General features: G+C 61.7%; 1 protein-coding gene across 1 annotated transcript; it reads right to left on the bottom strand.

Moving 5' to 3' along the window:
* Positions 1 to 396: 396 nt before the first annotated feature.
* LY79DRAFT_508102 (AMP-binding enzyme) lies at positions 397 to 27,219 on the bottom strand (the record flags this gene model as incomplete). The annotated part of the gene is made up of 1 exon (XM_060553896.1): positions 397 to 27,219. The coding sequence occupies one exon, from the start codon at positions 27,217 to 27,219 to the stop codon at positions 397 to 399; it is 26,823 nt and encodes an 8,940-aa protein (XP_060417945.1).
* Positions 27,220 to 27,781: the final 562 nt, after the last annotated feature.

Raw genomic sequence — 27,781 nt, 5'->3', positions numbered from 1 at the left:
ACAGTTTGGAAACCCCGGTCAAGACAACCACATACGCCCCAACGCCTCCAGCGGCCTGATGTGATCCATCCACAAAGATCCCAAGCGCGTATTATAACCACGGCAAAGTAGTGATCCAACGAGCTTTCCAAGTTCCCGGACTGTCTGTGACACTTTGATTATTGGTTCGGTACCCACGAGTCAACAGGTGTGAAACTCGAAGATGGAATGCTGGTGCCATTCCAATGATCCCATCATGCGTGAGAACTCGCAGCTCCTGGTCCATGTAGACAACAGTGTTCCGTTGAGAGAAGAGAAGGAACGAGCAGCAAAATCGTCTACTTTGATGAACAGGACGCGGGCAGATGTATGCGATACCTGGCCATGGTAAATATTGCTGTTCTCATTCAAGGTGACTTAACGTTGCTTCTTGTCTTCGGTTGATGCGACATTGGCGTGGCCATTGGATTTGTGCTGCGAGCTGCCATTGACCGAGTGCTTCCCGTTGCCGTTGAACGTCTTCTTTGCGTCTCCGTTTGCCGGCTTAGGTGACGGGCCATGCGCGATGGAGCTGAGCGTCTGGATCTTGTCACAGAGACTGAGCAGCATGTTGTCGACCGTCGCCTCGTCGCAGAGTCTGCGGTTCGCCATGACGATGACCCGCAGATGGACTCCGTCAGCATCGGGGATTCCCACGAGGTCCATATCATGCGTCGAGATTTCGTTGGACATGAATCGCTCTATGGCGGGATCCACCTCGCTGGCCTCCCGCGGTTGAACCTTTCGGGGGAGATTGCTCAGCTGGATCCGCTCTTCGCCGTCGCCGCTATGGGGGTGTCGGTCGAGGTTGAGGTAGGAAGTAGAGCAGCTGAAGTTATCTACTGTCTTTGGCCATTCCGTGCAGTTGTCCCTGATGTCGTCCAGGCCCAGCGTATCAAAGGGCAAGCTGTCGATGTACTGCTGCTGCACCTTGCGGAGTATCGCCCTCGGGCCGGCGGCCGCGTCAAGGACGACCCGGACCGGCACGGTGTTGGAGCAGAAGCCGAAGACGCTCTGGCAGCTGATAGGGAGGCATTGCCGCCCCGATACCACGTAGCCGAGGACGACGTCCTTTGTCCCGATCCGGTCGCCCAGCACGAAAGCGGACGCGGTGTTGAAGACCGTGGCCGACGTGATACCGTCTGCGCTGGCCTGGATCGGCGTCTCGATGGTCTTCTCCGACAGCCAGACGCCGTCCGGGACTTCGTGGCCCTCGCCGTGGTGACGGCCGGTGCCGTCGGCGCCCGTCCAGAACGTCATCGACGAGCCCTGTAGAACCGAGCGCCAGAACTTGTAGCCTTCCTCGCGGGTGTTCATCATGTGCTGGACGAAGCTGGAAAAGCCGGGCTGCGGCGGCAGACGCTCGCCAGTGTAGAAGGCGTGGAGGCCGCGCATGAGGGGCGGCAGACTGAGGCCGTCATAGAGCGCGTGGTTCATCCGCAGCGCCATGCGCACGGGGGAGCCTTGCTTCTTGAGGATGCCGATGCGATAGAATGCGTGCCCTAGGGTGAAGGGCTCGCGGATGTCGAAGTCCTCGAGGGCGCGGGTCGCGCTGGTGAGATCCCCCTCGACATGGACGATCTCGGTGGGCACCTTCAGGTGGTCCAGAACCACCTGGTAGAACTTGCCGGAAGCCGGCAAAAACACGGACCGGAAGACGTCAAAGGTCCGGACCATGGCGGCGGAGCACTCGGTGACCCTCTTGAGGTCCGCGCTGGCGGGGAAGTCGATGATGAAGAGGGCAGGGTCGCGGGGCCTCCCCGTGAAGGAGTCTTTGATAAAGGTCCTCTGCGACCACGTCACAGGGTAGGAGTCCAGGATCTTGCCGTAAGAAGGATCCAGCTGGGGCGCGAGCTCTCGCTGGACGAAGCCCTCCGGGTCTTCCTGCGAGAGGAGCTGGAAGGGCTCGCTGTTCACCGCCTTCGATGTCCCGTTGTCGGTGCCGTCGAGCGCGGTTTGCATGATATTGATGGCGAGGTCGGCAGGGGACGGCTTGTCAAAGATGTCCTTGACGGTTACGTTGATTCCCAGTCGCCGGCTGATGCGCGCGGCGAGCTTCGCCGCCATGAGCGACTGTCCGCCGAGGTCGAAGAAGCTGTCAGTGACGCCGGTCTCGACGCCGAGCTCGTCGGCGAACTCTTCGCACAACGCCTTCTCGACCTCGTTGCGCGGTGCAATGCGCTCCGAGGGCGGCTTGCTGACCGGGGCGGCCCGTGCCTTGCGTGTGAGCTCGCGCCGATCGACTTTGCCGTTGGCGTTGACGGGCATCTGGTCGAGGGCGATGATCTGGGCGGGGATCATGTAAGACGGGAGCAGGGTTTGAAGCTGCTCACGGATCTGGGCCTCCACCTTACGGCTCTGGAGGCGCTGGAGGGGGCGATTCGTGAGTAGGCTCGCCGGCCGGCCCTGATGCTCCGTGGGAAACCGGACGAGGACGCGAGATCCCTTCTTTTCAGGTTGGTGACGGTGGAAGACGGCGTCTATGCCGCCCTTCTGGGACCGCTGCCGGGCCCAGCTGAGCTCTACGCGGAGTCCCGCCGCCTCGCCGATCTGGACCAGATCTAGAGGAGACAGAGCCAGCCGGCGCTCGGCGGCCTTTTGAATGTCCGAGATCCAAGTTGCGCCGTCAACACCGTCCTGTGCGTCGTCATCGTCCTGCTCGAGGGATTCAACCAGCAGCCGCTCGAACATGGTCTTGCTGTAAGGGATGTTGCCGACAGCGATGGCGGATGCGTTTGGCGAACCCTGCAACAGAGCAAGAAGGCCGCGATGATCCATCGACGACGCTTGGAAATCGACCCAGGCGTCGGGGTCGACTGCGTGTACGGTCTGAGTGGGCGCTTCTGCGCCTCGTACGTGTAAGACGGCGCTGTACCGATATCTGCTGAGCTCGTTGGTGGCCTTCATCCTCTTGGGTAAGATTTCCACGTGCCAGATCCGTTCTGGCATACGCGTGAGTAGTCCCGTGAAGAAGGCTGGGTCGACCAGGAGCTCTTCCTCGTTTTCTTCCAACTCGGCGATCTTTTGACGAACGCCGCCTCTCGTGATGTTCTCTCCCAAAGAATGCAGAGCTCTGCCCGCAAGAAAGCCCCTGTTCGTGGCGTAGGTCCGCATGTCGCCAAAGAACAGACGCTTTACCCCCGGCAGTCGTGTAAGTGTCTCAACAAGCTCCAGGAGATAGTTGGCCGAGGGGAAGTATTGTGCCACCGAGTTGATGACGACCATGTCGGTGCGGCTTTGGGTTACCTGGTCCAACCGGCCTACATCCATCGCCGTGCCCACAAGAACCTGGGCCCTTTCGGCAAACGACGGGGCAGCCTTGATACTGTTGTTCACGAAGGCCGCGGCCGAGCTGGATGGCTCAAGACCGATATAGTTCTCCAACCCCTGACCCAGGTTGAACAGGATCATGCCGGTACCCGTACCAACTTCGAGCACGCGACCAGCCGGTTGGCCGTCGAGCAGGGCCGCCATGCCCTCATCAAGCCATTCCTGCATCTCGGCCTTGTCTATCAGGGTGCCGTCGTACATGGACGTCCAGCCCAAGAAGTCATTGCCGATGACGGACTTGTCAATTGTTTCGATATCTGCGTACGTGCCGATCTCGAAGTGGGTTCCCCAACCCTCCACCTGCTTGCTTGCGTCGTCCTGGACGGACTGGTCCTCCTGCACGGTGACGAACCCGACCATTTCCTGGTCCTGGCCGGGCGTGCCGCGAATAACGATGGCCGCGTCACGGACGACCGGGTGCCTCAGCATGGCAAGCTCCACTTCGGCGAGCTCAATCCGGTGCCCGCGGATCTTTGTCTGCTGGTCGATGCGGCCGAAGAACTCGATCTGCCCGTCTGATGGCCGGTACCGAGCGCGGTCTCCGGTCCGGTATACCCGGACAAGACGACCTTCGATGGTGACGTGCATGAAGCGGTTTTTATCAAGCGCGCGGTCCGTGTATCCACGAGCAAGGCCGTCTCCAGACACAACGAGCTCACCCATCACGCCGATAGAGACCAGTTGTTGGCGGGAGTCCATGATGTAAACCCCAGAATTGCTCACGGCCCGACCAATAGGTACGCCGTGTTCAAAGAAGTCGCCCTCCTTGACCTTGTAGATGGTGCTCGCAACACTGTTTTCCGTGGGACCATAGGCATTATAGACGCCAGTCTTAACGAGGACGCGAGCATCCGTAGCGTCCGATGGGTTCAGACGATCTCCACCCACGTAGAGGATCTCCAGGTCGCTCAGTGTGCTCGGGGTGTTTGTAATGCACTGTTTGAGTAGTGCTGGCGAGAGCATAGCCACGCGGATGCTTTCGCGCGCAAACACAGCCCCAAGGGCCCGGCTGTCCAAAGTGGTATAGTAGTCGACGCAGACAAGGGTGGCGCCGTTGAGGAGGGCGGTGTACATTTCCCAGGCCGAGGCATCAAAAGCAACGTTTGAGACGTGGGCGATTGTTGTTTCTTCCGGAAGTTCCCGTACGACGTTGGTCTGCTTCACCAGGCGGACGATACCACGGTGCTCGACCATGACGCCCTTAGGCCGGCCGGTAGAGCCCGAAGTGAAGATGACGTATGCAAGACTTGTTGCTGACGGGAGAGAAACGCTTGCCGAAGGCTTGGTCGACGGTTGACGCGATGAAGCAATGGCGTCGCCTAAAGGAACGAACTGGAGGTTGGGCAGACGGACGTTAGGCGTGGAAACGTCGTCGCCGAGGAGAACCAGAGTAAGCCCGGGGACGGCTGACAGAATCGACTCGAGACGCGCGGCGGGGACGTTGACGTCGAGCGGGAGATACGCAAGGTCAGCCTTCAAGATGGCGAGGAAAGCAACGACGGTCTGGCAAGACCGCGGAGCAAGCACAGCTACAAGCGTCTCGGGCTCCATTTTCCGCACCCGGAGCCAGGCGGCGAGTCGATCCGACGTCTCGCTGAGTTGAGCGTAAGTCAGTTGAGTTGAGGCGTCCTTGACAGCGATCCGATGCGGATGAGCAGCCACCTCGGCGAGGAAGACGTCAACCACGCTGGATAGCCGGGGATAGTCGGTCTGTTCAACCTCGAGCAGACCCATGCTTCGCAACGCCGCCAGCCCATTGGTGAGAGGAAGGCTTGCAATAGGTATCTCCGGCTGGGCCAGACCGCGTTGTAGAATCTCCTTGAAGGTATCCACCAGACACTGGATAGTTTCCGGCTCGAACAGATCAGCAGCGAAGAGCGCGTTGCCAGCTAGATGCCCGTCCTCTTGGAAGAGGTGAAATTCGAGGTCGAAGCGGGTGGTGACGGCTGCGGACAGCGGTTCGCTGGCGAGACCCTCGAGCTGGATGCGGCCGAGGTCCTGCTGCGAATGGACGGCGAACATGAGCTGTACCAGCGGGTTCCGGGAGGTATCCCTCGAGCCCGGGAGAAGCGCCGAGACCACGCGTTCGAAAGGGACGTCCTGGTTTTCAAAAGCAGCCGTCGTCGTCTCACGGACCTGCTGGACCAGACCGTCAAAGGATTCATCATCGATGACAACCCGCATACACTGTGTGTTGACGAAGAAGCCGACCAACTCTTCCAATTCCGGCCGGTTGCGGTTGGCCATGGGCGTCCCGACTGTGGCGTCTTCCACACCCGTCAAGCGGAAGTGCGCGGCGCGGAACGCAGCCAGGAGGACTGCGAATGGAGTCACCTGGCGTGTCTGGCAGAAGGCCTGGAGGCTCGCGTAGAGAGGGCCGTCGATCTTGGCCGGGATGACGCCACCTTTGCCGGAGGGCACGGCTGGGCGTGGTTTGTCGCAGAGGAGCTCCGCAGGTGAGCTGTCGGCCAGTTGCTTGGTCCAGTAGTCCAGCTGTCTCTGATGCTCGACGACCTGTTCCTCTGTCTTTTGCCATACTGAAAAGTCGCGGTACTGGATGGGAAGAGGCGTCACCTCGGGATCCTGACCCCGCAGTGCCGCGGCATAGAAGGTTGCCAGCTCCCTGCGCAAGATATCAACGGACCAGCCGTCCGAGATGATGTGGTGCATGACGATGGAGAGGACATGGTCCTCCTTGCCCAGGCGGAAAAGCGCCACTCTCCATCCCGGTTCAGAGGCCAAGTCGAACGGGGCTTGCTGCTCCCGCCGCAGAAGGGGGAAGGGCCCGTCGGGGTTCTCGTGCGAGATATCAATGACCCTAAGCGGCCTGGCGTTGCTGGGGTTGACGATTTGTACGCCGACGCCGTCGTGCTCCTCAAAGGTAGTTCGAAGCGTCTCGTGTCGTTGTTCCACAGCGCGCAACGCGGTTTGCAGAGCTCCGATGTTGATCGGCCCTCGCATTCGCGCGCAAATAGGCATGATATACCACGATCCGCTGATGTTGAGCTTCTCCAGGAACCAGAGACGGCCTTGCGCAAAGGACTGCTCAACAGGCCCCGCGTAGGGTGTGGATTTGATCGCGTTATGAAGCATGGACCCTTGTTGAATCCCGGCCGCGAGATCTGCAAGAACAGGGTGATCGAACACGTCTTTAACGGAAACATGAGCGTCCAGGCGGCGGCTGATACGGGCTGCCAGCTTCGTTGCCATGAGGGAATGCCCGCCCAGGTGGAAGAAGTTATCAGCGACGCCGACTTCAACCCCAAGCAGGTCTGCGAACTCATCGCACAGGGCCTCTTCCACTTCGCTGCGCGGCGCAACACGAACTGCCGCGGTATTGCTCCTGGGCACGGTGAGGGCCATCTGAGCGAGCTCGCCGCGGTCGACCTTGCTGCCGTTTGCGTTCAGCGGCATTCGGTCGAGCAGGACGATCCGCGATGGCACCATGTAGGGTGGAAGCAGGGCCCGAAGACGCTGGTGAATCTCCCTTTCGATGTCCCCGGCAGATTGTTCTTCTGTTCCGAGCGGCTCGGCGCGCGAGGCGGAGGAACCGTTGGCCTGCCGCTGAGCCGTGACGAAGCCCACAAGCTCGGAATCCTGACCTTCCTGTTTCCGAACGACGACGGCGGCGTCACGGACGGTGCTGATGGTGAGAATGGCCTGCTCTATCTCGGCCGGCTCGATCCGGTGGCCTCTGATCTTGGTTTGCTGATCCATGCGGCCGAAGAACTCGATCTGGCCATCGCCAGGTCGGTATCGTGCGCGATCGCCAGTGCGATAGGCCCTGATGGACTGCCCGCCAACATGGACTCGCACGAATCGGTCCTTTTCCAATGATGAATCGGTATAGCCGCGGGCGAGGCCGTCTCCAGTCACGACCAGCTCGCCCATAGTGCCGACGGGGGTAAGCTGTTGCCGGGCATCCATGACATAGGCGCCGGAGTTGCTGATAGACCTCCCGATAGGGACACCGTTGATGCAGCTCTCGTCTTCACCCATGCGGTAGACAGTGCTGTAGGTAGTATTCTCAGCTGGCCCATACGCGTGGTAGAACCCGTGCCGGACTAGTTCGCGCGCTCTGAAGGCATCCTTTGGCCGCATTGTTTCACCTCCAGAAAATAGCAGATCGAGGCCACCGATAACCGACGGCGCCTCCTCGAGAACCTGCCTCAAAAGGGCGGTTGTAAGAAAGGCGACTGTGACGCTGTTTGCTACAAGTGCCCGGCCGAGGGCAGTAGGGTTCAGCACCGTCATGTGATCGATGCATACCAGTGTGCCTCCGTTGAGGAGCGGTGTATAGATCTCCCATGTGGCGGCGTCAAAGGCCAGGTTCGAGACGTGGGAGACCGTCTTGGAGGTCAGCGACTGCGTCACATTCGTCGACTTGACGAGCCGCACGATGCCGCGGTGCTCGATCATGACGCCCTTGGGCCTGCCGGTCGAGCCGGATGTGAAGATGACGCAAGCGAGGCTCGTTGCAGTGACCTGGGCGTGCTTCAGGGTGCTGGAGGGGTTGGCGGCCTCTCCTTGCCTCGAGGCACGACTGATTTGCACCTGTTCGACCTCTGCAGACTCGGCCGGAAGGGCGGAGACACCGGTGCCGAGCAAGACCAACTTGTGCCCGGGAACCGACGACAGGATAACTTGGACACGAGCAGCGGGAACGTTCACATCCAGCGGAATATACGCTAGATTGGCCTTGAGAATGCCGAGGAACGTGGCAATCGTCTGGCACGAGCGCGGCGCAAGTACCGCGACCATCGATTCGCGTGCCATCTGTCGGTTCCGAAGGTAGCTAGCGATTTGGTTGGACTGCTGGTCCAGTTGACGATATGTGAGAGAGCACGACGCATCAGAGACGGCCACCGCGTCCGGACGAGCCACGACGTGCTCGTCAAAGACATCAACGATGCTTGCGTTGCGCGGGTACTCTGAAGTATGCATGTCGAGCAGGCCCATCTGGCACATCTGCTCACCGAGCCCCCGCCGAGCAAGCGGAAGTCCTGCAATCGGCACTTCTGGCTGCTCGAGGCCTTGAAACAAGACTTCGTGGAAGATGTCGACGATGCCGCGGATGGTCTCCTCCTCGAAGAGGTCTGTGGAGAAGACGACGTTACCACCTAAGCAGCCTTCTTGCTGGGCAACGTAGACCTCTGCATCGAACCGCGTGGTGGGCTTTATCGACAGAAGCTCACCTTCGAGCTGGCCCAGCCTGATCTTTCCAAGGTCCTGCTGCGCGTGGAAGGTGAACATGAGCTGAACCAAGGGGTTGCGAGACGTATCTCTCGACCCGGGTAGAATCGCAGAGACAATACGTTCAAATGGCACGTCCTGATGCTCCGAGGCGGCTGCCACTGCGGACTGAACCTGACTGACCAGGTCTTTGAAGGTGCCCTTTTCGGCCACAGATGTTCGTATACACTGCGAGTTGACGAAGAAGCCAATCATCTCCTCAAGCTCTGGTCGGTTGCGGTTGGCAATGGGTATGCCGATGGCGGCGTCCTCAACACCAGAGAGGCGGTAGTGCGTGGCTCTGAAGACCGCAAAGAGGGCGGTGAAAAGCGTTATCTGATGATTCCGGCAAAAGGACTGCAGCCGCTCGTATACGGCGCCGTCAATCTTGAACGGGACAGCGCCGGCGTCGCCAGATAGCTTCGTGGGTCTTGGCTTGTCGCACAGCAGGCTGGCCGGCTGGCTGCCATCAAGCTGGTCTTTCCAGTATGCCAGTTGGTTGTCCTGCTTGGCCACCTGTGTCGGTTGCTTCTGCCATGCTGAGAAATCACGGTATTGGATAGGGAGAGGTGAGACCTGCGATACGGGGTCCTCGCCCTCGATGGCGGCAGCGTAGAAGGTAGCCAGCTCGCGCTGCAAAACATCGAGGGACCAGCCATCGCATATAATGTGATGCATCACAATGGACATGACGTGGTCCTGGCTCCCAAGCCGAAGCAGGGTGACCCGCCAACCTGGCTGAGAGGACAGATCGAACGGCGTCTTTTGGTCCTTCTGCAGCCGCCCCATGAAGTCTTCTCCCGCCGGCACGTCGACGAGGTCGAGGTTTCTTGTTCGAGCTGGCCGGACGACTTGCAAACCGACACCCTCACGGCCTTCGAAAGTCGTCCGGAGACTTTCGTGGCGCTGCTCGAGAGCACGAAGTGCGGCGGCGAGGGCTTCGATTTGCAGCGGCCCGCGGAGCCGTACCGCAAGAGGAACGAGGTATCCCGTCGAGCCGATGTCGAGCTGTTCGAGGAACCAAAGACGACCCTGGGCAAAGGACTGCTCGACGGCGCCCGAGTATTCACCCGCCTCGATAGCCTTGTGTCGAGTCGAGTCCCGCTGCAGTTGGATCGACGCAGCCAAGTCGACAACGACCGGCTTGTCGAAAACGTCCTTCACCGAGACCCGGGTGTGGAAACGCCGGCTCAGGCGTACCGCGAGCTTCGTCGCCATCAACGAGTGCCCGCCAAGGTCGAAGAAGCTGTCGGTTGTTCCGACCTCGACGCCGAGGACACTCGCGAACTCGTCGCACAGGGCGGCCTCGATATCGTTCGTTGGCGCGGTGCGCTCAGAGGCCTCCTTGCCGTTGCTCTTTGGCGCCGCCTGAGCCTTGCGCTCAAGCTCGCGGCGATCGAGTTTGCCATTGGCGTTGACGGGCATCCGATCCAGCACGATGATCTGGACGGGCACCATGTAGGACGGGAGAAGGGCCTGCAGACGTTGCAGGATCCTCTTCTCCGTCTGGATGGCGGCGTCGCCGTCTGCAGAGACGCCACGGACGACAACGAGACCGACAACCTCGGCCTCCTCGCCCTCGGGCTTGCGGAGGACAACGGCCGCGTCGAGAACTGCTGCTTGGGCGAGCATGGCGTGCTCAATCTCCGCTGGCTCGATGCGGTGGCCGCGGACCTTGACCTGGTCGTCGATGCGGCCGAAGAACTCGATCTCCCCGTCGCCGGGCCGGTACCGCGCGCGATCGCCGGTCCGGTACGCCCGGATAGGCGGCTGGCCATCCCCGAGGTCGATTTCCACGAACCGGCCCTCGTCCAGCGCCGGATCGGTGTATCCCCGGGCGAGGCCGTCGCCCGATACGACGAGTTCTCCCACGACGCCGATCGGCACAGGGTTCTGCCGCACATCCATGACATAGGCGCCGGAGTTGCTGAGAGCCTGACCGATCGGGACGCCGTTGACGTACCGGCCTTTCTTGCTGACCTTGTGCATCGTGCTGAGGACCGAGTTCTCCGTCGGCCCGTACGCATTGTAGACGCTTCCCGATGCTGATATAAGAGACCTTGTTTTGATCGCGTCGTGGGCGTCGAAGCGGTCGCCGCCGGAGAGAACAAGCTTGAGCGAGCCCAGCATTTCCGGCACAGTGGCGAGGTACTGCTTGAGCAAGGGGGACGGCAGAATCATTGCCTCCACCCGTTCGCGTACGAACAAGGCCGCCAGGGCCCTTGGGTCCAGAAGGGTGAAGTAGTCTATGCAGATCATGGTGCCTCCATTCAGAAGCGCACCAAAGACCTCCCAGACGGAAATATCGAATGCCAAGTTGGACATGTGCGCGACGCGAGCAGCCGGGGGCAGATCAGCCGTGCAGTTGGTGTTCTTGACCAGACGCACAATGCCGCGGTGCTCTATCATGACGCCCTTTGGTTTGCCAGTTGAGCCCGACGTGAAGACGACGTAGGCGAGGCTCGTCGCGGACGGCTGCGATCCGGCGGCGCCTTGGGTGACGTGTTTTCCCTTCAGGGCTTCGCCGATCCGGGCCAGCTCGACGTCTGGAAGCTGTGCGTCGGGAACGGGAACATCGGCGCCCAGGAAGAGCAGTCTGCGCCCTCGCGCACTCGAGAGGATGGCCTCGAGGCGAGGTACGGGCACTTTCACGTCCAGCGGGAGGTATGCCAGGCTTGCCTTGAGGATACCCAGCAAGGCCACGGTGGTCTCGCACGACCGCGGCGCCAGGACACCGACAAGCGTCTCATCGACCAGGCCGCGGAGTCGAAGCCATGCAGCCAGCTTGTCGGATTGCCGATCCAACTCTGAATAGGTCAGGGTCGAGGAAGCGTCAACGACGGCCGGCGACTCGGGGTGGCTGCGCGCCTGCTCGCGGAAGAGGTCGACCACGCTGGCGTCCCTGGGATATGCCGTCTTCGGGATTGTCAGCAAACCCATGTTTCGAAGCTCGGCCAGACCGTCTGTAAGTGGGAGGGAAGAGAGGGCGGCCTTTGGCTGCTCGAGGCCGCGACGCAAAGTCTCTTGGAACACGCCCACCACGACACGGACGGTGTCGGGGCTGAAGAGGTCGGCGGCGTACATGATGTTGCCCGTAAGCCGGTCCTTTTCTTGGAACAAGTGGAATTCCATATCGAACCGTGTTGTCGCCGCGTTGGCCAGACGCTCGCAGGACACGTTGTCCAGCTGGAAGCTGCCGAGGCCCTGCTGGGTGTGGACGGCAAACATCAGTTGCACCAGCGGGTTGCGAGAGGTATCCCTGGATCCGGGCAGCAAAGCCGACACGATGCGCTCAAAGGGCACGTCTTGATTCTCGAACGCCGTGTTGACGGTGGCCCGCACTTGCTGGACCAGGGACTCGAAGGTCTCATCTTCTTCCTCGACGGTGATGCGCATGCATTGGGTGTTGACGAAGAAGCCCACCAAGTCCTCGACTTCGGGCCTGTTGCGGTTGGCGATGGGCGTGCCTATGGTTGCATCTCCGACGCCCGTCAAGCGGAAGTGGGCAGCCCGGAACGCGGCCAGGAGAACCATGAACGGCGTGGCCTGGCGAGCGCGGCAGTAGGCCCGGAGGTTCTTGTACGTGGGACCCTCGATGACAACAGAAGCGAGACCGGCGTCGCCGCTCTGCGCAGTCGGCCGGGGTTTGTCGTTGAGCAGACTGGCCGGCTGGCTGCCCTCCAGCTGCTGCCGCCAATACGACAGCTGACGCTCATGCTCGGCGACCTGGGCCTCTTGCTTCTGCCAGACGGCGAAATCTCTATACTGGATAGACAGCGGCTGTACTTTGGCCAGGGGATCTTGACCCCGGACTGCGGTTGCGTAGAATGCCGTTAGTTCCCGCTGAAGGATCTCCAAGGACCATCCATCGTAGATTATATGGTGCATGACGATGGATAGGATGTGATCCTGCTCGCCCACGCGGAAGAGCGCCGGCCGCCAGCCCGGTTCGACAGTAAGGTCGAAAGGAGTGTCTTGCTCCTTACGGAGTGCCTCGGTGTAGTCTCCTGTCACATCGACCACTCGGATCTCCTTGGCCTCGTATGGGTGAACGACCTGGACGCCGACGCCGTCGTGGTCTTGGAACGTGGTGCGCAGCGTCTCGTGGCGCTGCTCCAGAGCACCGAGTGCTGCAGCCAGCGCGTGGATCTGCAGCGGGCCACGCAGACGCATTGCGAGAGGCATGACATACCACGATGCTCCGACGTCGAGCTGGTCGAGGAACCACAAGCGACCTTGGGCGAACGACAGCTCAACGGGACCGGTATAAGGCGTGGGCTTGATGGCGTTGTGCTTGCTGGAGCCCTGTCTGACATTGGCAGCCAGGTCGACGATGAGGGGACTGTTGAAGATGTCCTTGACGGAGATGCGGGTGTTCAACCGTCGGCTGAGGCTTGCGGCAAGCCTCGTGGCCATGAGGGAGTGGCCTCCAAGGTGGAAGAAGTTGTCCTTGATTCCAACGTCGGCCCCAAGGACCACGGAGAACTCCTCGCACAACACAGCCTCGACCTCGTTGCGCGGCTCCACGCGCTCGGCCGGCAGGGCCTTTGTCCTCGGTGCCGCCTTTGCCCTGTGCGTCAGCTCGCGGCGGTCGATCTTCCCGTTGGCGTTGAGAGGGAGCCGATCCGACGCCACGATCTGGACCGGAATCATGTAGGGGGGCAGCACGGTCCGGAGGTGTTCCCGGATCCGCGTCTCGAGACGCAGGCTCTGGTGCCGTCGCAGCGGCCGGTTCGTGAGCAGGTTGGATGGTCGTCCGTCGTGTTCCGTCGGGAAGCCGAAGAAGACGCGAGAGGAGTGGTTGCTGCCGAGCTGGCGGCGATGGAACACGGCATCCAGCGCTCCGTGCTGGGACCGTTGGCGGGCCCAGCTCAGCTCCACGCGGAAGCCGGCCAGTTTGCCGATTTCGACGACGTCTGTCGCAGAAAGGGACGCGCAGTCCTCTGCTGCGCTGCGGATGGCCGAGACCCAGGCTTCGCCATCGACAGTGCGTTGTGTCTCTTCGTCATCGTCCAACGACTCGACGAGGAACCGCTCGACGATGGTCTTGCTGTAGGGGATGTTGGCGACGGGAACGGTCAGGCCATCGCTCTTTGATCGCTGGAGCAGGTCCAGGAGCCGGGAAGAGTCCAGCTTGGCCTTTTTGAAATCGGTCCACGCGTCGGCAGCGATCGCTTGCACAGGCTGCCGCGGCTGCTCGTCGTCCGGGGCTCTGACGTGAACGACGGCCGTGTATCGGTAGGCGCTGAGCTCGTTGGTGGCCTTCATCTGCTTGGGCAGAATCTCTACATGCCACACATTGTCGGGGAGGCGGCCGGTAAGGCCGGTGAAGAAGGCCGGGTCGACGAGCAATTCCTCCTCGCGTGCTTCCAGTTCGGCCGCCAGGCGCCGGACCCCCTCCCGGGTCGCTACCGGGCCGAGTTCGCGGAGTGCCCTAGATGCCAGGAAGTCTCGGTTGATGGCGTGGGTTCGGATGTCGCCGAAGAACAGACGTTCGACGCCAGGGATGCGCACCAGATGCTCAATCACCTGGAACAGGTAGTCGGCTGACGGGAAGTACTGCACGACCGCGTTGGCCACAACCAGGTTGGCCCGGACATCGAGCTGTGCCACGTCCATCGCCGTGCCGACTTGAACCTTGGCCTTGCCGGCAAGGGAGGGAATCGACCTGATGTTTCTGTCGACGAAGGCGGCCGCAGAACCGGACGGATCGAGCCCGACGTAGCCCTCGAGGCCCTTCAGGTTGAAAAGGACCATACCTGTGCCCGTGCCGATCTCGAGGACGCGGCCGGCCGGCTGTCCGTCGTGGAGCGCCAGCATTGTGTCGTCGAGCCACTCCTGCATCTCCGTCTTGTCGAACTCGACACCGTCATAGATGGATCTCCAACTCAAGAAGTCGTTGCCAACCGCCGAGTGGTCGATGGTCTCGATGTCGGCATAGGCGTCCGTCTCGAAGTGGTTGCCCCAATCTTCGACCTGGTTGCCGGCCTCGTCCTGCTCCAGGGACTGATCGCCCCGTGCGGCCACGAAGGCGACCATTTCCGCCTCCTTGCCCTCCTCCCGGCGGAGCACGACGGCGGCATCGAGCACATCCGCATGGTTAAGCAGCGCCTGCTCGACCTCGGCCGGTTCCACGCGGTGGCCGCGGATCTTGACCTGCTGGTCCATCCGTCCGAAGAACTCGATTTGCCCATCCGTGGGACGGTGGCGCGCGCGATCGCCGGTGCGGTACGCCCTGAGGGCCTTACCATGGATAGTCACCTCTGCAAAGCGGCCCTCGTTGAGGGACGGATCGGTATAACCACGAGCCAGACCGTCTCCCGTAACAACAAGCTCGCCCATCACACCCACAGGAACGAGCTGCTGGTTAGGATCCAGGATATAAGCGCCAGAGTGGCTGACGGACCTGCCGATGGGCACGCCGTTGACGAACGAGTCCGTCTCAGACAACTCGTAGATGGTGCTGATTACCGTGTTTTCTGACGGCCCGTAGGCGTTGTACACGCTGCCTCGCACCAACGCCTGTACCGCCGCAGCATCGTGACCGTCGAATCTGTCGCCTCCGACAAGCAAGACATCCAATGCGCCGAGTGCCGCAGCCATTGGCTTGATACACTGCTTCAGCAACGCGGGCGGCAGTATGGTCACCCGGATCCGCTCCTCGACGAAAAGCGTGTTGAGGGCTGCGGGATCCAGGGTGGTGAAATAGTCGACGCAAACCAAGGTGCCGCCGTTGAGCAGCGCTGTATAGATTTCCCACGTGGATGCATCGAACGCGAGGTTCGAAAGATGGGCGAGTCGTGCGGTCATAGGCGGCAGCTTTGCAGCGACGTTGCTATTCTTGACCAATCTCACGATGCCCCGATGTTCAACCATGACCCCTTTTGGCTTGCCCGTCGATCCGGACGTGAAGATGATGTAGGCAAGACTTGTAGCAGTCGGCCTGGCAACGTCCTGGGAAGATTTGCTGCCGGAGGCGTTGCGGAGGGCATCGCAGATCGGCACCATGGAGATATTGACGTTGGGTAATAGTAATACGTCAAGAACCGGTCCGGTGACTGTGCTTCCGAGTAAGACGATGACCCGGCCCTCCAGAGCGGAGAGGATGGAGTCGAGTCGTGCCGCCGGCACGTTGACGTCCATGGGAAGGTATGCCATGTTGGCCTTGAGGATACCGAGCATCGCGACGATGGTCTCGCATGACCGGGGAGAAAAGACGACAACGGGCGTCTCCGCCGCGAGATGCTGGTTTCGAAGCCAGGCTGCCAGGACGCTGGACTTCTCGTCCAGCTGCGAGTACGTCAACTGCGAGGCCGAGTCTTTGACTGCGATTGCATCGGGGGTTGCAGCAACTTGTTCGGCAAACACATCCACGACGCTGGACTCCCGCGGGTACTCGGCCTTCTTCTCCCCTACATCGTCAGCAGTATCAACGGCTCGCAGGCTCTGCGGTCCCTCCGTTCCATTCATCAGTGGTAGGGATGCAATGGGCGTGTCTGGCTGTGCAAGCCCGCGACGCAGCACCTCCTGGAAGATATCTACGACGCCCTGGACCGTGGCGGCCTCGAACAGGTCAGCCGCGTACAGAACGGTGCCGGCCAGCTGGCCTTCTTCCTGGAACAGGTGGAACTCAAAGTCGAACCGCGTCGTCGGGGGCGCCGTGAGACGCTCGCTCGCCAGGCCTTCGAGGGGAAGCCTGCCAATGTCGTGCTGCGAGTGCAAGGCGAACATGAGCTGCACCAGCGGGTTACGCGACGCATCGCGAGAAGTCGGCTGCACGGCCGCCACGATGCTCTCGAACGGGATGTCCTGGTTCTCAAAGGCGGCCGCGGTGGCAGTGCGGACTTGCCGGACGAGGCTGTTGAACGTCTCGTCGTCTTGCATGTCCGTCCGCATACACTGGAGGTTGACAAAGAACCCGATGAGGTCCTCGAGTTCGGGCCTGTTGCGGTTGGCGATGGGCGTCCCGATGGTCGCATCTTTGACCCCGGTGAGCCGGTAATGGGTGGCACGGAAGGCTGCGAGCAGCACGGCAAAGGACGTGGAACGGTTGGCTCTGCAGTACGTCTGCAAGCTCTCGTAGACGGGGCCCTCGATGGTCGTTTGGATGATTCCAGAGTCGCCTGAAAGAACGGCCGGACGCGGCTTATCGGTCAAGAATTCGGCCGGCGTGCTGTCGGCCAACTGTTCGGTCCAATACTCAAGCTGGCGTTGCTGATCGACCGCTTGCGCGTCGCTCTTCTGCCACACGGCAAAGTCACGATACTGGATCGGGAGAGGGCGCACCCGCGACAAGGGGTCTTCTCCGTGAAGCGCTGCGGCATAGAATGCCCCAATCTCTTTGCGTAGCACGTCGACAGACCACCCGTCTGCTATGATGTGGTGCATGACGATGGACAGAACGTGGTCGTCCTCCCCGACCCTGTACAAGGTCACCCTCCAGCCCATATCAGAGGCGAGGTCAAAGGGGGTTGTCTGCTCTTTTCTGAGCGGCTCGGCGTAGCTCCCGCCGTCACGGGCAGTAGAGAGGTCGACGAATCTCAGCGTCTTGTTGCAGGGCGGGTGAACAACCTGCACGCCGACGCCGCCCTGCTCCGCGAACGTCGTCCGCAGCGACTCATGGCGCTCCTCCAGCGTGTTGATGGCAACGGAAAGGGCGTCCACGCGCAAGGGGCCGCGCAGGCGGGCAGCAAACGGCATCAGATACCATGCCGCGTCAGCGTTGAGCTTCTCCATGAACCAAAGCCGGCCCTGGGCAAAGGATTGCTCGACCGGTCCGTAGTACGGCATCGGCGTAATGGGACTGTGCAGGGCCGAGCCCGGCCGGATGATGGCAGCAAGGTCGACGAGAACCGGTTGGTCAAAGATATCCTTGACCGACACCCTGGCGTCTAACCTGCGACTGATTCGCGCCGCCAGCTTGGTTGCCATCAACGAGTGGCCACCGAGATCGAAGAAGCTGTCAGTGATGCCGACTTGGATGCCGAGCACCGTCGCATACTCGTCGCAAAGTGCCGCTTCAACCTCGTTGCGCGGTGCCACGCGTAGCACGACCGTGGTGGTTCTCAGCGTCGTCAGGGCTCTTCTAACCAGCTCTCGACGATCGACCTTGCCATTCGTTGTAAGTGGCAGATGGTCCACCACGATGATCTGGGCTGGCACCATGTAGGAGGGGAGGACGGCCTGGAGCCGCTGCCGAATGCTTCTCTCGGTCACGTTGGCGGCGGTGGCGGCGGCGGCGACGGCGGCTGTTTCCCCGTCTCCGGCTCCATTCTCCGCCGGCCCGTGTTCGGTATCGGCGTGGACGGTCACGAACCCGACCATCTCCGGCAGCTGGTCGTCAAACTTCCGGATCACAATGGCCGAATCGCGAACCTCCGCGAGACCGGCCAGGGCCTGTTCCACCTCGGCCGTCTCGATACGGTACCCTCTGATTTTGACCTGGTTATCCGTCCGGCCGATGAATTCGAGCTGCCCGTCGGCGGGGCGGTATCGCGCGCGGTCCCCGGTCCGGTACGCCCGTACAGACCGACCGTCGATCACCACTCGCACAAATCGGGCCTGATCAAGCGAGGAGTCGGTATATCCGCGGGCCAGGCCGTCACCCGTGACGACAAGCTCGCCGATCACGCCCGGCGGCACGAGCTGCTGGCGGGAGTCCATGACAAAGGCCCCGGAATTCTTGATGCTCCGCCCGATCGGCAGTCCGTTCACGCAACGGTCATCGGGGCCCATTTCATAGAGGGTGCTGAACGTTGTGTTTTCTGTCGGTCCATAGACGTGGCAAAGGGCCTTCCGAACGAGCCCTCGTGCCTTGAAGGCGTCCTGGGGTCTCATCGTCTCCCCTCCGACGAGCAAGACGTCCAGGCTGCCAACAATGGAGGGCATCTCTTCCAGGAATTGACGCATCAAGGCGGTGGTGAAGAAAGCCATTGTGATGTTGTTGGTGCGGAACGCGTCAAGGAGAAGGGAGGGGCTCAGAACCGTCATCTGATCCAGACAGACGACCGTGCCGCCGTTGAGAAGGGGTCCGTATATCTCCCAAGTGGTGGCGTCGAAGGCAAGGTTGGATACATGGGCCAAGCTGACTCCGACGCCGGCCTGCAGATGCCGACTTGTGTTCCTGACGAGCCGTACGACACTGCGGTGCTCAATCATAACACCCTTGGGGCGGCCAGTCGAGCCGGAGGTGAACATGACATACGCGAGGCTGGTCGCCTGCGGCCCTGGTGTTGCATCCTCGCCATTCTGCCTCTGGCGAGGACGGCTCCCGCTCATTGCCTCAACAATCCGCACCAGCCGGACATCGAGCATCTCAAGATCCGGCATGGATACCGTGGAACCGACCAGCAGGAGCTTACGGCCGGGCACCTCCGATAGTATGTCCTTCAGGCGAGCAGCAGGCAGATTGTTATCAAACGGTAAGTATGCCAAACTCGCCTTGAGAATTGCGAGAAGCGTGACCACGGCCTCACATGATCGCGGAGCAAGAACGCCGACCAGCGTTCCAGGGGCGAATTTGTGCTCGCGCAACCAAGCGGCAAGGCAGTCCGACTGGTCGTTAAGCTGGGCGTAGGTCAGCTGAGAGGACGAGTCCTTCACGGCAACCGCCTCGGGATAGGAAGACGCGGTCTCAAGGAAGATGTCCACAACGCTGGAGTCCCGGGGATAGTCCGACTTGTTAATAACCTGCAGCAGGCCCAGACTCCGGAGGGCTGGCAGTCCGTTAGTCAGGGGCAGACCTCCGATGGGCGCCTGTGGCTGGTCGAGGGTCCGGTGCAGGACCTCCTCGAATACATCAACCAGGGTCTGCACGGTCTTGGCCTCAAACAGATCCGTTGAGTAGAACACGGTGCCCCTGAGCCTTGCTTCTTCTTGGAAGAGGTGGAACTCCAGGTCGAATCTCGTGGTGGGCGCGACGGGCATCATCTTTTCAGCGAGGCCCTCGAGCTGGATCTTGCCAATGTCCTCCTGCTGCGAGTGGACTGCGAAGATCAGCTGCACCAGAGGGTTGCGAGACGCATCCCTCGACCCCGGCAGAAGGGCCGATACGATGCGGTCAAAGGGCACATCTTGGTTCTCGAACGCAGAGGTCACCGTCGAGCGTACCTGGCGAACCAGCCCGTCGAACGTTTGATCGTCGTCAACGGCGATCCTCATGCACTGGGTATTGACGAAGAACCCAATCAGGTCTTCGAGCTCCAACCTGGTGCGGTTGGCGATAGGTGTGCCGATAGTCACATCGTCGTCTCCCGTGAGGCGATAATGCGCCGCGCGGAAAGCAGCCAGCAGCACGGCGAACAAGGTGGCCTGACGGGTGCGGCAGAAGGCCTGGAGCCTTTCATACACGGGTCCTTCGATGGATAGTTCCACGAGGCCTCCGTTTCCGGAGACCGTGGCAGGCCGTGGCTTGTCGCACATGAGGGTGGCGGGTTGGCTGCCGGACAACTGTTGTTTCCAGTATGCCAGTTGCCGCTCGTGTTCGGCCACTTGTGCTTCCTCCTTTTGCCAGATAGAAAAGTCACGATAGTGAATGGGCAGAGGATTCACCATCAACAGCGGCTTCTTGTCACGCAGCGCTGCGGCGTAAAACGTAGCCAGCTCGCGCCGGAGGATGTTGAGAGACCAACCGTCAGAAACGATATGGTGCATCACAACGGAGAGCACATGGCACTCCTCGCCCAGGCGGATGAGGGCCGGACGCCAGCCAGGCTCGGTCTCCAAGTCGAAAGGCTGAGAGGTCTCCCTGTTCAAGGCTAGCATCAGCTCTTCCTCGGAGCCTCCGGGGATGTCGATAACCCGGAGCTTCTTGGGAACGAACGGTTGCACCACTTGCACGTTCATGCCATCCTGTTGCTGGAACGTGGTCCGTAGTCCCTCGTGACGTTCCTCCAGTGCCAGCAGCGCCGTGCTCAGTGCCTCGACATCCAGTGGCCCGTCAAGACGGGACGCAAACGACGAGAGATACCACGTGAGGCCCGGGTACAGACGCTCGAGGAACCAGATGCGCCCCTGGGCGAACGACTGTTCCACAGGCCCGCTGTACGGGTGAGAGACGATGGGGCTGTGCTGGGTCGAGCCGCGCCTCACGGTCGAGGCGAGGTCGAGCAGGATGGGGCGTTCGAATATGTCTTTGACTGTCACGCGGGCCTCGAGCCTCCGGCTGATACGCGCGGCCAGTTTCGTGGCCATGAGGGAGTGGCCGCCCATGTCGAAGAAGTTATCGGTGATGCCGGCCTTGATGCCGAGAACGCTGGCAAACTCCTCGCACAGAGCGGCCTCGACGTCGTTACGCGGCGCCACGTAGCTAGACTTTTGGCGGCCCGGGGCCTTGCTGCCTCTAGGTGTCGTCGTCCGGGCCCTGTGGGCTAATTCGCGCCGGTCAACCTTGCCGTTGGCGTTGAGAGGCATCTTATCGAGTATTAATATCTGTGCGGGGATCATGAACCGCGGCAACACGGCCCTCAGTCGTTGCCATATCTGTTGTTCCAGCATTGCTGCGAACTCGTCGTCGCGACCGCCTACTTTTCCGGGAGCCTCGTCGTCACGGACGGAGGCGTGTTTGACTGCCGTGGGGTCGTCCCGGGCCACCGCGAAGCAGATAATGCTCGGCTCTTCTCCGTCGAGCTTGCGGACGATGGCTGCGGCGTCAAGAACGGCCCCTTGGCTCAGGATTGCTTGCTCGATCTCGGCCGGTTCGATACGGTGCCCGCGGATCTTGACCTGCTGATCCATACGGCCGGAGAACTCGATCTGGCCGTCGGTCGGCCTGTATCTCACACGGTCGCCTGTTCGATACGCCCGTACAAGCTCCCCGGCAATGTTTATGTGGACGAACCGGTCTCGGTTGAGCTTCTGATCTGTATAGCCCCTCGCGAGACCGTCGCCGGTGACCACAAGCTCTCCCATGACTCCCACGGGGACGAGCTGTTGGTCCGGATCCATAACGAAGGCGCCCGATTTGCTGACGGCGCGCCCAATCGGCGGACTGTTGGCAAGCGTGGGGTCGCCATCCGTCACTTCGTAGAAAGTACTGAGGATGGTGTTTTCTGTTGGCCCGTACACGTTGTAGACGCTGCCACGGACGAGCGCCTTGGCCTCGATCGCATCGCGGCCGTCGACCCGTTCCCCGCCCACAAAAAGCATATCAAAGCCACGCAGCGTCTCGGGCGCGTTAGCGAGGCACTGCTTGAGGAGGGCCGTCGGCAGCAACGAGGCCTGGATTCTGTGCTGGGCGAAAGCGGCCCCCAGGGCTTTGCTGTCCAGCGTGGTAAAGTAGTCTACGCATACGGTGGTCCCTCCGTTGAGAAGCGCCAGCCAGATCTCCCACGTTGAGGCGTCGAAGGCGATATTGGACATGTGTGCCACGCGGGCCGCGGCCGGAAGCTTCGAGTGGGCGTTGCTCTGCTTCACCAACCTGATAATACCGCGGTGCTCGATCATGACGCCCTTGGGCTGGCCGGTAGAGCCGGAGGTGAACATCACGTAGGCTAGGCTCGTCGCCCGTGGCCCGACGGAACCGTCCGTCCGATGATGGGTCTCGACGGCCTCACCCAGGGCATCTGTGACGGAAACCATCTCGACGTCGGCCACTTTGATCGGCAGCTTCGGCGCGTCAGCACCAAGCAATACCAGCTTGTGGCCCTCCACCGCTGACAAGATGGTTTCGATGCGGCCTGCAGGCATGTTCACATCGAGCGGAAGATAGGCGAGGTTTGCCTTGAGGATGGCGAGGAAGGTCACGATGGTCTGGCAGCAGCGAGGAGCAAATACGGCTACCAGGGTCTCGGGCGCAAGCCGGCGTCGACGCAGCCAGCCGGCGAGCTCATCGGATTGCCGGTCGAGCTCGGCGTATGTCATCGTCAGCGATGTCATTTCCTTGACGGCCACTGCCTCGGGGTGAGCCGCCACCTCATCGCGGAAGAGGTCCACTAGACTAGCATCTCGGGGATAATCCGTCTTTTCGACATTGTGCAGACCCAGCTGGTGCAGTTCCGCCATTCTGTCCGTCAGGGGCAGCGTGGCGACGCGGGTCTTGGGCTGTTCGAGGCCACGACGGAGCACCTCCAAGAAGGTGTCGACCACGCCGGCAATAGTGGCACGCTCGAACAGATCGGAGGCAAAGAGGACGTGGCCGCGGAACCGGTCCTGCTCGCGGTACAGATGGAACTCCATATCAAAGCGAGTGGTTGGCACGGTAGGGAGAGACTCGCCGTGGACGTCCTCCAGATGGATCCGGCCGAAATCCTGTTGCGAGTGCAGTGCGAAGGCGAGCTGGGATAGAGGGTTCCTTGATGCGTCTCTCGATCCGGGGAGAAGTGCCGACACGATGCGCTCAAAGGGCACATCCTGGTGCTCCCACGCCGCGGTTGCAGTCGAGCGCACTTGTTGTACCAGGCCGTGGAACGTCTCGTTGCTCTCGATAACCGTACGAAGGCACTGGGTGTTGACGAAGAAGCCGATCATGCCCTCCAGCTCGGCGCGGCCACGGTTGGCAACGGGTGTGGCAATAGTTGCATCCTCTGCGCCGGTCAAGCGGTAATGCGTTGCACGAAAGGCCGCGAAGAGGACGGAAAAGGGGGTCACCTGGTGGTCGCGGCAAAGGGTCTGGAGGCGCTCAAACAACCGGCCTTGGACGGCGAAATCGATCTCCCCGGCACGTCCCGAGAGGATCGCCGGCCGCGGTTTATCGCATATGAGCTCGCTCGGGGAGTTATCTGCGAGCTGCTCTGTCCAGTACTCGAGCTGTCGCTGGTGCTCGGCGACTTGCGTCTCTTGCCGCTGCCAGGAGGCGAAGTCGCGATACTGGATGGGTAAAGGGGCCAGTCGGGTCAAGGGGTCCTCGCCGCGCCGGGCGGCGGCGTAAAGGATGCCGAGCTCCTTGCGCATGATATCGACCGTCCAGCCGTCCGAGATGATGTGATGGAAGACGATCGATAGGACGTGGTCCTCGTCGCCTATCCTCAGCAGCGTGACGCGCCATCCCGGCTCGCTCGTCAAGGTGAAAGGCGTCGTCTGTTCTTGTCGCAAGACCTCCCTGTACTGATCAGGGGCCGACGATACGTCGACGACTCGGATCTCCCTGAAGCGGCTCTCGTGGACCACCTGCATGCCCACGCCGTCGTGCTCCTCGAACGTGGTCCGCAGGGCTTCGTGCCGCTGTTTCAGGGCATGGAGGGCGGCGGTGAGGGCCGCAATATCGAGGGGGCCGCGCAGCCGCTGTGCGAAGGGCACGAGATACCACGAAGAACCTTGGTTGAGCTGCTCCAGGAACCAGAGGCGGCCCTGCGCATACGACAGCTCGACGGGCCCCCGGTACGGCTCCGCGGTGATCGGGCCGTCCTTGGACGAGTTGTCCCGAACCATGGCCGCCAGACCCTTCCAGGTCGGCGTCTGGAAGACGTCGGTCACGGTCAACTTCATGCCAACCGACCTCGCCATGTTGACCAACTTGATCGCCGCGATGGAGTCGCCACCCAGGTCGAAGAAGTTGGCGCCGTGGCTGGCGGACGTGGCGGGCAGATTCAAGCTCCGGAACCACATCTGCCGCAGCTGGTCCTCTGCTCCCGCCGGCCGCCCGACCGAGGCTTCGGGCTGCGAGATGGCGCCCTGGATGAGCTCCTCGACGAGCTTGGCGCCGATGGCACGGAGGCGCTTGCGGTCCGTCTTCCCGGTCACTATTGTCGGACGCTCTTTCATGCGGATGAAATACGACGGGACGGCATAGTCGGGCAGAGCCTGCTGCAACGGCGCCCTGATGCGCTGGGCGGCTCTTCCGTCCAGTACGTAGGCCTCCTTGTCGACATGGGCGGCTTCTTCGGGCTGGAACGGCCCGAAGAGGAAGCCGACCAGGGCCGCGCTGCTCGCCTCGCGGGATCGCTTGACGGCCTCGGCCACGGGTACCAGATGTTGAGGCAGCGCCTTGCGCAGGTGGCTCTCCACGTCGCCGAGCTCGACGCGCTGTCCTCGGATCTTGACCTGCGAGTCCCTGCGCCCGAGGTACGCGACGGTCCCGTCTGGCCTGTAGCAGACGAGGTCTCCGGTCCTGTAGAACCGGTAGCCGTTGGCTTTCTGGTGCCGCCGCCACTCGGCGGGGTACCAGGCCGGCGCGTCATCGAGGAACGGCGACTGGCCAGGGGGCGGGGGCACGACGTAGCCCCTGGCGATGCCGGGGCTCTCAATCATCAGCTCGCCGACGCACCCGATCGGCATCAGCCTCCCGGGGTCGTCCGGGTTTGTGATCCAGTAGCGGGCACCCAAGGCGCAACCAATATTCTGCAGGTCGGTCGTGTCGGGGTAGACGCGAGAGCCGCCGCATATAGTCGAGCTCTCGCTCTGGCCGTACGAGTTGATGACTTGGATTCGGGACGAAAAGGAGTCTCTCTGGTACGCCGAGAAGGACTCGCCTCCCGAAAGGAGGGTCCGAAGCCCGGAGAGGCTCTCCGGGGGGATGGTTGAGACAAAGGATGGCGTGAGCGTCGACCAGTTGACGCGCGCTCTCTTGATGAAGCCCGAGATGTCGTTCATGCGGTCGTGGTCCGAGGGGATGCAGACGCAGCCCCCGTGCATCAGGGTGCACATGGTCTCCGCCAAACTCGAGCCGAAGGCGTACGAGGAGAACTGGAGGGAGCGGGTATTCTTGTCGATGCCTAGAGAGGGGCTGAACTGGAGCGCGCACGAGGCGAATGCCCGGTGCTCCAGCATCGCTCCCTTGGGCTCGCCGGTGCTCCCGGACGTGAAGATGATGTAGGCCAGGTCTTGTGGCTTCGCGACAGGCGCGAAGCCTGCTCGACTACCGGACAGCGAACGCAGGAGGTCATCCTCGAGCACGACCGTGGTAGGCACGAGCCCGCGGAAGGTGTCGGCGTGGAGCCGGGAGGCTAGGGCGAACGCGGCGGACGTTTGCCGGCATATCTGGGCGACGCGCGCCGCCGGGTGGGCCGGGTCGACCAGGGCAAAGGCGTGGCCGGCTTTGAGTACGGCAAGGACTGCGGCCACCATCCACTTGGACTTCTCGAAGCAGAGGGGCACTGCGTGGCCGGCGTCGAGCTTCAGGGACTGGATGTGCCCGGCGAGGCGCGAGGACACGCTGTCCAGCTCCGCATGCGACCACTCGCCGTCCCAGGCGTACACGGCGGGGCTGTCCGGCGCCTCGGCAGCCTTGCGGGACACCACGTCGTGGAGGCACACGTCGTGCCTCAGAGGCGGCGCCGAGTTCCAGCTCTCGATTTCAGAGCGGTCTTCCGCCGTGACGATGTGGAGTTCCTCGAGAGGCTTCTCCACGGCATCGTGTTGGAACTGGACGATCAACAACCCCAGCTGCCGCAGGAAACGGGACACCTGTCTGGCGTCAAGGACGCTTGGGTCGTATCTCGCAAGCATCGAAGCCGAGTCCTCGGCCATGTGGCAGTGAAGTAGGAGGGCGCGATCCAGGCAGGGTGTGAATCTGTCCGATCCTAGGGCGGTCCGACGGAGCACGGGACTCGACACGGCCGAGAAATCGTCACGACCGTGCTCGGAGGATGTGACCGCCAGCACGGTCTGAAAACCACACGCGGCGGACCCGAACTCCCCGGCGCCGCGGACGCTATCTAAGCCGGCGTGCTCGAACTCGCGAACGGCTGCATCGTGGGCCGCCACCGCCCGAAGAAGGTCCGAGGCCGGCTGGTGAGGGTCGCAAAAGACACGGGTGGGCATCACGGTCCGCGTCGGGCCGGGGAGCAAGGATGGCTGCCCCTCGGGATAAGCAGGCGGCCTCTCGACGGCGACGCCGAAGAGCGCCTCCGAAGCATGCGTGTAGCGGGCCAGGAGGACCGCGAGCGCCGCGCGGCAAACGGCAGCGTTGTCCCAGTCCCTTTGGACGGGGACCTTGTCGTAGGCGATGCTATGATCAGCCTGCGCGCCAGGCCGGGGTTTGTTTAGGTGCGAAGGCAAGGCGGGGAACGAAGAGGCATCCAGTTGGTCAAAGTGGCGCCGCCAGAAAGGGGCCGCGTCCGCCGGCGCGGCTGCCAAACCGTCGACTTGTGGCCCGGCCGCCGCACCAACGGCATTGCGGGCGGCGGCATCGTCGCCCGAGTAGACAGCGAGAACTCTGCTGAGGACGTTGTCCTGCAGGGAGCTGTCCACCACGGCGTGACTGAAGGTCCACAGCAACAACCTCTGCTGCTTCATGCCCGGACCCTCGAGCAGGGCGTACCGGGTACCATGCTTCTCTGCCGCCGCGGCCGCGACCTCGGCCTCGACGAAGACTTCTCTCTCGTCCGGCCGGTTCGAACGGACCCACGCAAAGTCCTCTGACAACACCGCCTGGTAACGGGCTCCAGCCCCGTAGGTGAAGATGCGGGTGCGCAAGGCGGGCGTCTGGCGCGTGACCTCTCTCCATGCCGCGGCCAGACGCTCGAGGTCGACGTCTTTTCCGATCTCAAACACCGCGTGGCCCATGACGCTCCGTTCGTCGCCGGCCGTCCACTCCATGATATCGAGTTGAGACGGGGTGCAAGGCAGCGTCATCTCGATCTTGCCCGGCGCAACGCCAAACTGCCGAGCTGCCTCCAAGCGCAACGCGCTAGGAGGCTCGGGAGACGCTCCGTCCGTGACCGAGGTCCCATTGATGGTTGGTAACTGTGGTATAGAGGCCATTGTTGCGTACGAACGATATGTTGTTTGGGGGTATTGTCGGTTTGTTTTGGGAACAGTGTGGGAACTTGGTCTTGGGATCTTTTGGTTTGTTTTTTGGTTGTTTTCAAAAAAGGAATCTTCTGATCTGTATGACTTTGTATGATGGAATATTCGTATCCAAGACTCTGGTAAGCTCTTGAAGGTCTCCAAAAAGTCAAGAGCCCTCGTCCTTACAGTTTGGCCTGTTGAGCATCTCATGGTAACCGCTTCCAGCTAAGTATTTACAAAGCCACGCAAGACATGTCTGCACGAGGGCCGGTCCGAATGTTGCTCATTCCCAGCCGCACACTAGTCCCATCACCGTTGCAATCATATTCCTTCACGGTTGGCAAAGATGGATGGCAGCCTGTCTTACACGGGGGTTTGTTGAATGGGGATACACATCCCCACCTTCCTCGTCGTGATCGACTGGAGGCGTACGGTTGGTTGGTCGAGGGATAGGAATGATTGCCGCCACAAGATTTTGGATGAATGACTTGTCACTATTCCCTTAACTCGGCGTGAAGAAACGAGGTCTCGTGAT

The sequence above is a fragment of the Colletotrichum navitas genome, assembly GCF_030913465.1.
Source record: "Colletotrichum navitas strain CBS 125086 chromosome Unknown LY79scaffold_9, whole genome shotgun sequence".
In the NCBI taxonomy this organism is placed as follows: domain Eukaryota; kingdom Fungi; phylum Ascomycota; class Sordariomycetes; order Glomerellales; family Glomerellaceae; genus Colletotrichum; species Colletotrichum navitas.
This window is presented reverse-complemented; position numbering and strand designations above follow the sequence as displayed.